Source organism: Alligator sinensis, unplaced genomic scaffold (genome assembly GCF_000455745.1).
Source record: "Alligator sinensis unplaced genomic scaffold, ASM45574v1 scaffold161_1, whole genome shotgun sequence".
Lineage (NCBI taxonomy): Eukaryota > Metazoa > Chordata > Crocodylia > Alligatoridae > Alligator > Alligator sinensis.
Genome location: NW_005841974.1, coordinates 919903 through 931024, shown reverse-complemented (window position 1 = coordinate 931024; position 11122 = coordinate 919903). Strand labels below are relative to the sequence as shown.

At 50.2% G+C, this 11122-nt stretch overlaps 1 protein-coding gene across 10 annotated transcripts in view; it reads left to right on the top strand.

Annotated features, from left to right (window-relative positions):
- Positions 1-11122, top strand: part of CLCN1 (chloride voltage-gated channel 1) — a 128676-nt gene that overhangs the window by 64824 nt on the left and 52730 nt on the right. For all 10 annotated transcript variants that reach the window (XR_003093386.1, XR_003093385.1, XR_003093388.1 and 7 more), the window contains exon 2: positions 8921-9074. Coding sequence is in view for 5 of the 10 variants with exons in the window: in XM_025200750.1 (XP_025056535.1) it covers positions 8921-9074 (154 nt within the window). In the remaining 5 variants the exon portion in view is untranslated. The remainder of the gene's footprint in view (positions 1-8920; positions 9075-11122) is intronic.

Genomic DNA, 11122 nt, shown 5'->3' with positions numbered 1-11122 from the left:
GGAACTGCCTGAATCATCAAAGCTCTCCGAATCTTTGGAAAAGATTCGGAGAGCTTTGAATCAATTCAGACCTTTAAACTGGTCCCCTGATTTGATTCTGATTCAGAGATTCGGCCACTGAATCGGGCTGAATCTCCTCTAAATCAAATCACCACCAGAAGCTTCACACAGCCCTGGTGATTATACTATTAAGCATTGACATATATATCTGTGGACTTTACTGAATGAAGTGACACAGGAAGGAGAGCTTTATGTTTAGATGTCAAAGAGTAGTGTGAAGGAATGGTAGATTTGTATCTATTTACTGATTAGATTTCTATGCTGCCCTTCCCAAAAAAGATGCAGGGTGACTCACAATAAAAAGACCAAAAAATGTAGAAGCAAAATAAATATCAACATAAGGTGCAACAAAAAACTTTCCCTGCAAGGCCTCCTAAATTCTGAAGCAATCCACTCCCTTCCAGTCCCCTGCATCTGACCAAGGAGAGCATTCCCTCTGCCAGACCCAACTTTGCTTCCCAACCCACATTCAATTGCTCTGTAAAAGAAAACAATTCTCCACTCCCTTCTATTCCCTCCCATCCCTATCCATTCTCATTCTCCTGCCTTGCATCCAGGAGAGTATGTCCCAGCTCCCACTTCACCATCCCTCCAAAGCCATACCTCTTCCTACCAAAGTGGGGCTGTGGCTGGTCCCACACCCAATGTTCCCTCTAAGGAGTAGCGGTCTGTGAGCGCACCGCTTTGGTCCTGCCTCCCCCTTTCAGTGCGGCGTGGGACACTTACTGAAAGTAAGCTCCTCACTCCTCAGCCAGGGCAGGCAGCAGGGGCTGGGGACTGGAGCCTGGGGGCTGGGGGCTGGTGTGGGCTCTGCGAAACTGCTCCGCTCCCCTGCATCACCTCGGGGAGCGAGGAAGCACGTGGCATCAGGGCTGGGGAATGGAGCACTTCCCCGGAGCTGGCAGAGCCCGCAGAGCAGTTTCCCAGAGCCAACAGAGCCCGCGTCAGCCCCTACCCCAGCCTCCATCCTTGCCTTGCCTTGCCTTGGGGAGAGTCTGCTGCCTGCCCCGAGTGAGGCTCTGCTGGCTCCAGGGAACTGCTCCATGGGCTCCGCCAGCTCTGGGGAAGTGCTCTACTCCCCAGGCCTGAGACTACGTGCCTCCTCACTCCCCAAGGTGATGTGGGGGCGTGGAGCAGTTCCCCAGAGCTGGCGGAGCCCGTGCCAGGCCCCTGCCTCTGCCTCCACCTCTCCTCACCTTGCCTCGCCTCGGGGAGGAGCTTACCTTTAGTAGTGTACCATGCTGCAGCCCAGCTCCTCTCCCGGTGGGTGCACGGCCTGAAAAAGTTGGTGCGTGGCCAGACTTTTACTTGTGCACGGTCGCATACGCGCACACCTTAGAGGGAACTTTGCCCACACCATACTCATCTTCCTCTTCCCTGAAAATAAATTACATTGTTCAATTTAAAACAGAAAAAAAAGAAAGTAGAACAGGCAATACGATACTATATGCTTTCCCTGTCTTCTCTGAAGGACAGTGCCAAGGAGTATTGCCAGGCCTGGGTGCCTGCTCTAGAGTAGATTGCAGCCATCTTAAAGCCCACAGGCTGGCTGTTCCTCTATGGCACTGCCAGCCATGCAGTTTACCATCTCAATGTCCCAGTTCTGCCCCTGCTCTAGGCTCAGCCCCCAGAAGTGGTATGGAGACAGCAATGTTAGTATAAGGACTATACAGAAGCCTTCAGTCCTAAAACATACTTGTCTGATGAGTAGAGGTCTACTTAACTCACCGTGGGACAACGCAATTTTCACAGCTTGGTTGCAGCATGAAGAGCCAATTTTGTGGGCTTTGCTTGGTGGCTCCACCCCTCACCACTGATTAGTGGAGAGTCATCTGCCATATAATTTAATAGCAAATTCCATGGAAAGTAAATTTATTTTCACTCATCTTCAGGATGAAGCATTATATTTAACTTCTTAAAACATGGCACCAAAACATTTTCACTTTACTGACTGGTGCCTTCACTTAGTCTATATCACTACCAGACAGTAACTCTCAATCACATGATCTATGGCTGCCGTGATTGCCATGTTGTTTTTGTATTGTGGTAAGCATTGGGACATTCTAAAACAGCTTATTATATGAAACATATACTTGGGGGGAGTGGGGGTTAGGTTGATTTTGCAGGAAGTTGCGGCCAATGCAATATTTCCTGGTGATCGTGAAAACCATGAAACCATGAATTAAGTAGACCCCTACAGGTGAGACTGGAAATGAAGGAAGCAACTGTTTTGCTCTAACAACTGCAGCTTAGAGCTGCCTGGGGGAGTGGCTTCACTGTAAGGCATAACATTGTCAGTAGGCTGCATAACTTTGAGAGAGTTCAGAAAAAGATGGTAAAGATGTTGAGGGTTATGCAGAAAGGTTAAAAGATATGCAAACACAGTAGTTGTGGGGAGACAAGGCAGAAACACTGCGGTGTTTCAGAGACATTCTAGGGACTGAGCAGCCTCCTGGGGCACTAAGGATAGAATATAAAATGGCAGGGGCAAAATCTGGCTTTTCTCTCAATTGGCTCTGTATATGTGGCATTGTGGGACTCAGAATTTATCATTTTGGTGATTCAAGATCAAACATCCTTAGTTAAAAAGTCAAAATGTGCTGTTTCCTTTTTCTAAAAGCAGTCTCTTAAACCCCCTCTGCATATTAAGGTTCAGTCTTAGATCTTCCCATTTAGCTTGTCATCTCTGTCGTAGAGGCCCACCAGCATAGGTGAAGGGAGAAAAAAATATTTGGGGGGGATGAGCGTGTGCGCATGCACCCAACCCCGCAGTAGGTAAGTCTGTTGGGGGGGGAGGTCCATGGGTGGGGGGATAGATTGAGGCCCTGCCCTGCACATCTGGGGTGGGGTGCAGGACAAAGCTGTGAGTGGTTTATCTATGGGGTACCCAGTGCAGGGAGGGAGCAGTGGCTCCTGCTGCTGTGTGCACCCTGGGAAGTCATGGGGGGCAGGCATGTGCCCCGGATTGGTGTGTGGGGCAAGGGGAGGCAGCTGCTGCAGGCTGGGGCCAGGCTCTTTCTGGCGGGGTAGTAGGGCCAGGCTATGATCAGGGAAAGCAGCTGTGGCACTGGGAGCGGTGGTTAAGGTGAATTTTGGGGTGGCTGCAGCCCCACCCTCCCTATAGCCCGCTCCCAGTGCCACCGCCACCAACCCCAAGTGCAGCCCGGTCCAGCCCACCCCCATGGGGAAGAGTCCGGTGCAGCACCGGCCCCAGTCCATAGCAAGCAGCAGCCTGCCCTGCCCTGCCCTGCCCTGCCCTGCACAGATCTGGGGGCACATGCCCCCCATGCCTCCTGGGGTGCACGTAGCAGCAGGAGCTGCACCCCCCTGGACAAACTGTTTGCGGCTCAGTCCCATGCGCCACCCTGCCCTAGTTCCAGCCCTCCTCCCACTCCCACTCCCTCCCCACCTTTGCTGCAGCTGCTGGAAGCCCATGGCAGGGCTGCCTTGTGGCCCTACTGCTGCCCCATATTTGTAGGGGGCTAAGCCCTGTTAGCCCCCCTCTTCCACCACCTATGCCCTCTAGGGCAAATCAGATTTAGAGTGATGCCACTATACCTTGTAGAGGTGTAAATATGGACATAGTTCAAAGATGATGTAGATGTACAGATAACAGTGAGGTCATAATTGGTTTAGCAGCACTATTTATGATTTGTTGTGAAAGAGACACTTCTTGGATCCCAGGCTGAATGTGTAGGGCTGGCAGCTAGGAAAAATGTCCTTACTTGTAAAGGCAAGGTTCTTTGGGTAGATGTGATATCTTTTATCAGACTAACTGAGTAGTTGGAAAAAAGTTTTTTTGCAAGCTTTCGGGAACAATCATCCTTCTTCGGGCATAGGAAGTCTCAGCTGTTCTGAGACTCCAAGGAATGAAAGAAGCTAAAAGTGTGACAGGATGTCAGTGAGAATGTAAATAGGTGGAAATTAGGAAAAGAAAAGGTAGAGCAGGGAAGGGAGTGGGGAAACAAGGGGGAAAAAAGCCAAAACTAAGTAAGGGAGACTCTACAGTAGTTTTCCAAGGTGGAAAAGAGGCTGAAAATGAAAAAGCAAATAGCTGGAAATGAGGAAGACAAAGGGTAGAAAAGGAGGGGGAGTAAAGGGGTGGGAAAGAAAAGGGTACAAGGTCAGGTCTGGCAGTTACCTGGTGAATCAGATGTTAGGCAGGTTGTAATGTGTCATAAATCCAATGTCTATATTGAGTCCGTGATTTTTTATATCCAGTAGATTTATGAAGTGAAGTTCATAGGCTTGACTACAAAAGGTGTTTTGTAAGTTTCCTTAGAGGATTAGAACTGAGAGATTGGAGAGGGAGTGGTTGTCCTGTGAGAAGTGTGTCCCCACAGGTAACTGGGTGTTCTTGTCTTTGATAAATTTTCAGTGTGCATTCATTCTGGTGTGCAGTTGTTGTTTGGTTTCTCCTATTTATTTCCCATCAGGGCATTTCATGTGCTAGATGAGATATATATATATATATAACCTTTCTGGAGATGCAGGTGTAAGGCCCAGGAATGGTAATGGTTCTATTGTGGGGTGTGGTTATTGTGGGGGTGGTGATGTGTTGGCAGGTTTTGCATTTCTTGTCCTGGCATGGTCTGAATCCATTAGGTGTGGTTTGGGTCTTAGGGAATTTGCTTCTGGTGATGAGGTTAGTGAGGTTCGGTGCTTGTTTGAAGGGTAGGATGGGTAGTTCTGGAAAGAGCTCTTTAAGAATTGGGTCTTCTTCTAGTATGTGTTGTAACCGAGGATTTTCTGTGTAAGTTCCAGGGAAGGGTCATAACTAATGGTGTGCGGTTTGTGGGGATTTTCTTTTTGTACTGCTTCAAATCGTCAATTGGTATCCGGGTGGCTCTTTCAAAAGTGCAATCTGTCTCACTGGAGGAGTGTCTTTGTTGGGTGAAGGCTCTTTTGAGATTTGTGAGGTGGCGATCATGGGTATTCTCCTTGGTGCAAACTTGGTGGAATCAAAGAGCTTGGCTGTAAATTACAGCTTTCTTGGTGTGTTTAGGGCAGGGGTTCCCAACCTTTTTATGCTGAGGACCGGCAAACCATGGACTGGAAGTCACCGTGGACCAGACGTGGCCACAGACTGGCAAACTACGGATTGGACATGGCCGGCATACTGATACTTTTTTATACTCAGTATAAAAAAGGGTTGGCTGCCGGTCATTTCTAGTCTGCAGTTTGCTGGTCTGCAGTCACTTTCAGTCCACCAGCCAACTCTCCTGTGGACTGGCAGCCAACCCAGTACCGGGCCACGGCCCAGGGGTTGGGAACCCCTGGCTTAGGGTGATTGCTGGTTCTGTGTAGACTCAATATAGATGTAACAGGCAGTTTAAGAGGCACTGACCTTCCAAGTGTTCTACATCAGGCTCTGCCTGAACGCTTGTGGGAGCTTGTCCCAACAAGGGCACCATATTTCTAGTTCAGATTGTCCTCAGCAAAGGGATGCAAGATTCAAAAAGCAGTTTGGGAGCCTGGGAAAATTCCAGCCCAGGGATTGGCTGGGCGGCTCCCCTTAAAACCAGAGTGTCTCCCTACCCCCGTAATGGAGAGAGAGAGGCACGCTGCGTGAAAAGGGCTGGGAAGAGCCTTCAGCAGGGTCCCACCCTGCGGGTGCCTGCTGGACCCCTCATGGGCAGGCCAGAGGCCAGTGGAGCACCTGAAGGGTCAAGCAGGAGAGAGCAGACCCCTAGGACGAGCATGAGGAGTTTGTGAGGGAGCTGAACAAATTCCTTGGGGTGGGGACACAGCCCCAGGAAGCCTCTAGAGTAGTGTTTCCCACCTTTTTTTACCCCGCGGCACATTTACATTGGCCTCATTCACCCTACGGCACACCGGCTGATGGGGGGTGGTAGCGAGTGGCCGAATGCTGCAGACCGGGGGGAGTGGCAAGCGACCAAACGCTGCAGAGCAGGGGGAAGTGGGTGGCACGGCCTTTGCATCACTGGCTGGAGCCATGCCCCCCGGTCTGTCTGGCTGTGCAGCAGCAGCAGGCAGGGGCCATGGCTCCAGGACAAATGCTGCAGCACACCTGGACATGCCTGACGGCACATCAGTGTGCTGCTGCAGGCCGGTTGGGAAACGCTGCTCTAGTAGGAAGGCGATTCCCTGCTGGACTTGGAGACTGGGGCGGGGGATCGGTAAGAGTGTGATAAACCCCCTGTGTGAGTGGCTGGGGAAAGGACAGTAGTGGGATTGGGACAGCTTGGTGGAAAGAGATGCCAGCTAGGGAAAGGTCCCAGAATGCCTGTGTGTGGGTTGAGATCTAGGAAGGCACAACCTGAGGCGAAGCCTCAGTGTGCCTGAGTGCCTTAAGAAAAAGTGAGCCCGGAGGTGCTTCATGGTCAGCTGGGGGCAACTTGATCTCCCTCTGTGTGTTTAACTGTGTAAACAGCTCTGTGGGCTTGGAGAGGCCATGCCCAGGCAAAGAAGAGTGCGGGGAGAAAAATGTATACAAAAAACTAGAACTTGTGGTTCCAAAATGATACCTTTTATTAGACCAAAAGGTATCATTTTGGAACCACAAGTTCTAGTTTTTTGTATGTCCTTTTGTCTCAGACCAACATGGCTACCAAGTACACCAGGGAGAAAATGTTGTGTTTTTCAGGGGTCTGAGTAGAAACAGCCTCTGCTGACTGCAAGACGTCTGGGCCTGCATGGGATATCCCAAGGCAGCTGGAGCCCACAAATGTGTGATGAGAGGACTGAGGGACTGCCCCTCCATCCATTTGTTGGGCATAAGTTGGGGTGCCTGGCTATTAGTTGTAAATAATTAATTAGGGATTTAATACACCGAGTATTTAACACAGTGCCTAAGTTATTAGCTTTGTCTTCATTGATTTGAGCACCCTTTAGGTGTAAATAATTATCAACTGTTATTCTTGTATAGACTCATCCTTGTGCATCGTAAATAGAGAGTTTAAAACTTTTCATATTATTTACTGTTCGTATGCATGTAGCAAGTATTTCCTGTATATAATTAAATTCTGTAAACAGTTAATTATGAGTCTGCAAGGTCTTTCTATTGTAAAGGGAGCTTTTCCTCTCAGGGAACCTCTGGTCACTCCTATGTGAGCTGAGCAAGAGGTAGAGCTACCTGGCACCCCAGGTCCCAAACAACTGGACACGGCCGTGGTTAGAACTGCACAGCAAGGGTTACATAGACAATGGATTTATGACATATTACAACCTGCTTGAGATCTGATTCACATGGTACCTGCCTGACCTGATGTTGTACCCTTTCCGTTTCCCCGCTTCCTCCCCTCCCTCTCCTTTTCTACTCTTTGTCTTCCTAATTTGCAGCTACAGTAAAAGCTTTGTTATCCAGCACCCATGAGAAATGGAGGGTGCTGAATAACAAAATATGCTGGTTAACTGAGTGGCCCGAACAGGCGCCTTTGCCTGTTCAGGCCGCATCTGTCCTGCCACGTCTGGGGTGTTGCCGTCCCTCCTGCCACATTGCCGCCCCTCCCACAGGCCTCATGGGCCCCCAGGGACAGGGAAGGGGGATCTGTGCAGGCTGCTATGCCCCGGACCGTGGGGGCTTGACAGCACAGGCTGCTTTCCCCTGGGCCATGGGGGCTCTGCAAAACACAAGTGTTTCACTTTTCCCTTACAAGCCCTTACAAGCCGGCATGCCGGTTAACAGAGTTTGCCGGCTTGTAAGGTGCCAGATAACTCAGCTTTTACTGTATTTACTTTTTCACAGACAGCCTCTTTTCTACTTTGGAAAACTACTACTGTAGAGTCTCCCTTACTTACCTTTGGCTCCCTCCCTCTGTCATTTCCCTCCTCCCTTCCCTGCTCTACCTTTCGTTTTCTAATAAAACATACCACATCTACCCTAAGAACTTTGCTTGCCTATGTCCTTATATCAACACAGCTACAACCAGAAACCCAGCTTACTTGTAAAGTGAAAAATTTGATCTGAAGTCACTGAGAGATGATGAACATAGGGCATGCCTATACAAAATGCTACGTCTGCTGTAGCGATGTAGCATTAGTGGGGATGAACCATGCCACGAACGCTACTGTGCAGTAGGGTTGAAACGACCCATGTGCAGCTGGGATGGCACAGTAATAACTGCGTGGTCAGGGGCACATGTAGACGCGTCATAGAGTTCCATCCCAGCATTTATTTAGAGATGGTTTTCAGAACAGGGCTGCACATCAAAATGTGGTGTTAATGATACTGTTAAGTTCAAAGAAAGAGAAGATATGATTTGTCATCAGTTCATAACTAAATTCAAACTACCAGTGGTTAGGGATGATGGGAGGTGACTGCGGTTTGGATAAGATAAACCTTGAGGTCCCTTCCACACTGTGATTCTATGATCCCACTAAATGTCCTTTTCCCAGAAATGAACCTCTGGTTCATTTCTGGGGTGAAAGCCATTGGGAATCTGCAGCACAAACACAGGCTGTGGATGGGGCCAAAAATCAGCCAAATGTTGATAGAGATGCTGTATGCTTAAGAGATGGTCAGTCACAGGGGATAAGTAGTGTTTATGCCAAACCATATCACAGCCAATGGCTCTTGGAAGTAAACCCCAGCTGTTACTGGCTGTACCATGTACCCCAACAAGAAGTCATAGACTGCAGCCAGAGGAATTGGATCCGTGGCCACAACTGAGAATATTAAGCTCCTGTTTCCTCTAAGTATGTGAGCACCAGAGGGATAGGAGGACAGACAGCCAACCTGTAAATGACTGAATCTCTGTGTTTCTGTCTTCTCTGAGTATCTTTGGGTCTGTACAAATTACTCTCATTGGATCTGTCTGTCTTTCTGTGGACCTGTCTGTTGTGAACAAGATAGTAACTGCCTTTTAAATCTCCTTTCTCACACTGTCTGCTCCTCTAGCTCTACGGGCAATACACAGAGCAGCTCTCTGACTTTGCACAGAAAGAAGCAGTAAAACTATTGAGTGATAAAGAGGACCAAGGAAACAGCCAGCGCCCACTGAAACAAGACACCCAGTCAGAAGTCAAAGAAAACCGGTACTCCAAATGCCAAGGTGGGACTAATTAGCTCTGCCAGCCAGTCAGGCTTATTTTGTTACTAAAAAAATTGGCAGACTAGCCAGATGGATGAAATTTAGGTGGAGTGAAAGGGGAAGAAGTAACCCTTGTTCTGGGTAAAGGGGGAGGAGGAGGACGGAGTCCTATTACCAGGAAAAGAAGAGGCTAGCCAAGACTAAATTTCTCTTCCATCTGCTTCCCAGGAATACTCCAAACCCATATGTCAGCATGGGAAGACTCCAAATCTTCTGTCCTTGCATAATACAGTGGGTTACAAATCTCTTTTGGAGCGTGGATAGTTTTCTCATAGGGTCATATTTCTTGCTAGTACTCAACGAGTTAAACTTCCCAATCACCCCAAACTGAAGAGGATTTCACATACTTACTACAACAGCAATGGATGTGCTGGGTCTTCCAGCAGTAGGTCATGAGCAGGAATTCTGGTTTTCTCTGTTTAAAAATCACAAATTCTCTGAGTAAAACCTCAAAATCTGTGTTTTTCTGCAATTAAAATGAAATGCCACTATATAAATAGGTATCAGTATAACACAAGGTTTGCTGATATATTTACAATTTTAAAGCAGTTTGGAAGCTTACCAGTGCCTCAATCATTATAATAAAATACATTCTAAATACCTATATATTTTGGCATTTGATTTTGGGGTTTTATCATGGAAAATCAGCGCTCCTGACCCCTCTGCTCACCAGGATACAGGTCCAGCTGTGGCTGACCTCCCACTGCTTTGTGGCTCTGGGCAGTCCTGATATGTATGTGTCCTGCCCATGCTGTTAACCCCAACTCCCAACCCACAGCCCTGCTGGTGCCCCTCACTCCTGACCTGCAGCCCCTGGGCCCTGCCACTGCCCCTCACTCCCAACCCAAAGCCCCCCCACCTCCCTGGCCCTGCTAGTGCCCCTAACTTCTGACTCTCATCCCCCCAGTCCCGGCCAGTGCCCCTCACTCCCAACTTGCAGCCCCCTGGCCCTGCCAGTGCCCCTCACTCCTGACCCTCAGCCAACCACCCCCTTGGGCATGCTGGTGCTCCTCACTCCTCACCCACAGCCCCCTGTCCCTGCTGATTCCCTTCACTTCCAACTCAGAGCCCCCCACATCCTCAGCCCTGCTGGTGCCCCTTAGTCCTGACCCACAGTCCTCCAATCCCTGCCAGGGCCCCTATTCGTGACCTGCAGTCCTCTGTCACCTACTGCCCTGCTAGAGGGGGCCCCCGGGTGCCAAGGCTATGGGACCTGGCGGCTGCATCCTACCTGCTCCTTGCTCTGTGGGCACTAGCCACAGCTGGTCAGCAGTGCCCGAGCCCTGGCTGCCATATGCAGGAGATGGTAGCTGCTGCAGCTGGAGTGGAGTACAGAACTTGGCCCACCTACCCCACCCCTACTCCTTAGGCAGCATGGCCAGAGTGGAGCTGAGTTGGAGCCCATGGTGGACAGAGGAGGATGCAGGCTTACTGCTTCTGGCCATGGGGTGCCCCAACCTGCCCATCAGGGGCCTCAATGGCCCAGCAGGTGGGACCCCACATAGGAAGGTGGAGTGGGGTAGTAAGGCTTGGTGCCAGGAGCCCTGTGCCAACCATGCTGCCATGGCAAGATGCCCTCTGCACCCACCCAACAGCATTGAGGGTAGCAGTGGTAGTGGTGGTGCAGTGCTGTTCCCCCCTGCTGCTGCTGAGTGGGCAGGGGGCACCTCACCATGGCGGCACAGCTGGTGCAGGTTTCCCAGCAGTGATGGCAGTGGCACCGAGCCTCCTCACCTTGCTCTGCCCTCCTGCACCAGGTCCTGTCTGCTGGGCCACAGATGCAGCCAAGCTGCAGCCCTGTGCCACAAATTTTGGGGGCATATGCCTCCTATGCCCCCCTAATGCATCATCTCTGGTGCCTGACCCATCCCCTGGTGTGCACACAGCCAGATGAACTGCCTGTGGTGCCATCTTACTCCCCTGCCAAGACCTGCAACTGCCCATTCCCACCCTGGCTGTAGGCCCTGAGCACCACCCCGGCTGGACAGCTTCCTCAGCCCCAGCCCCCC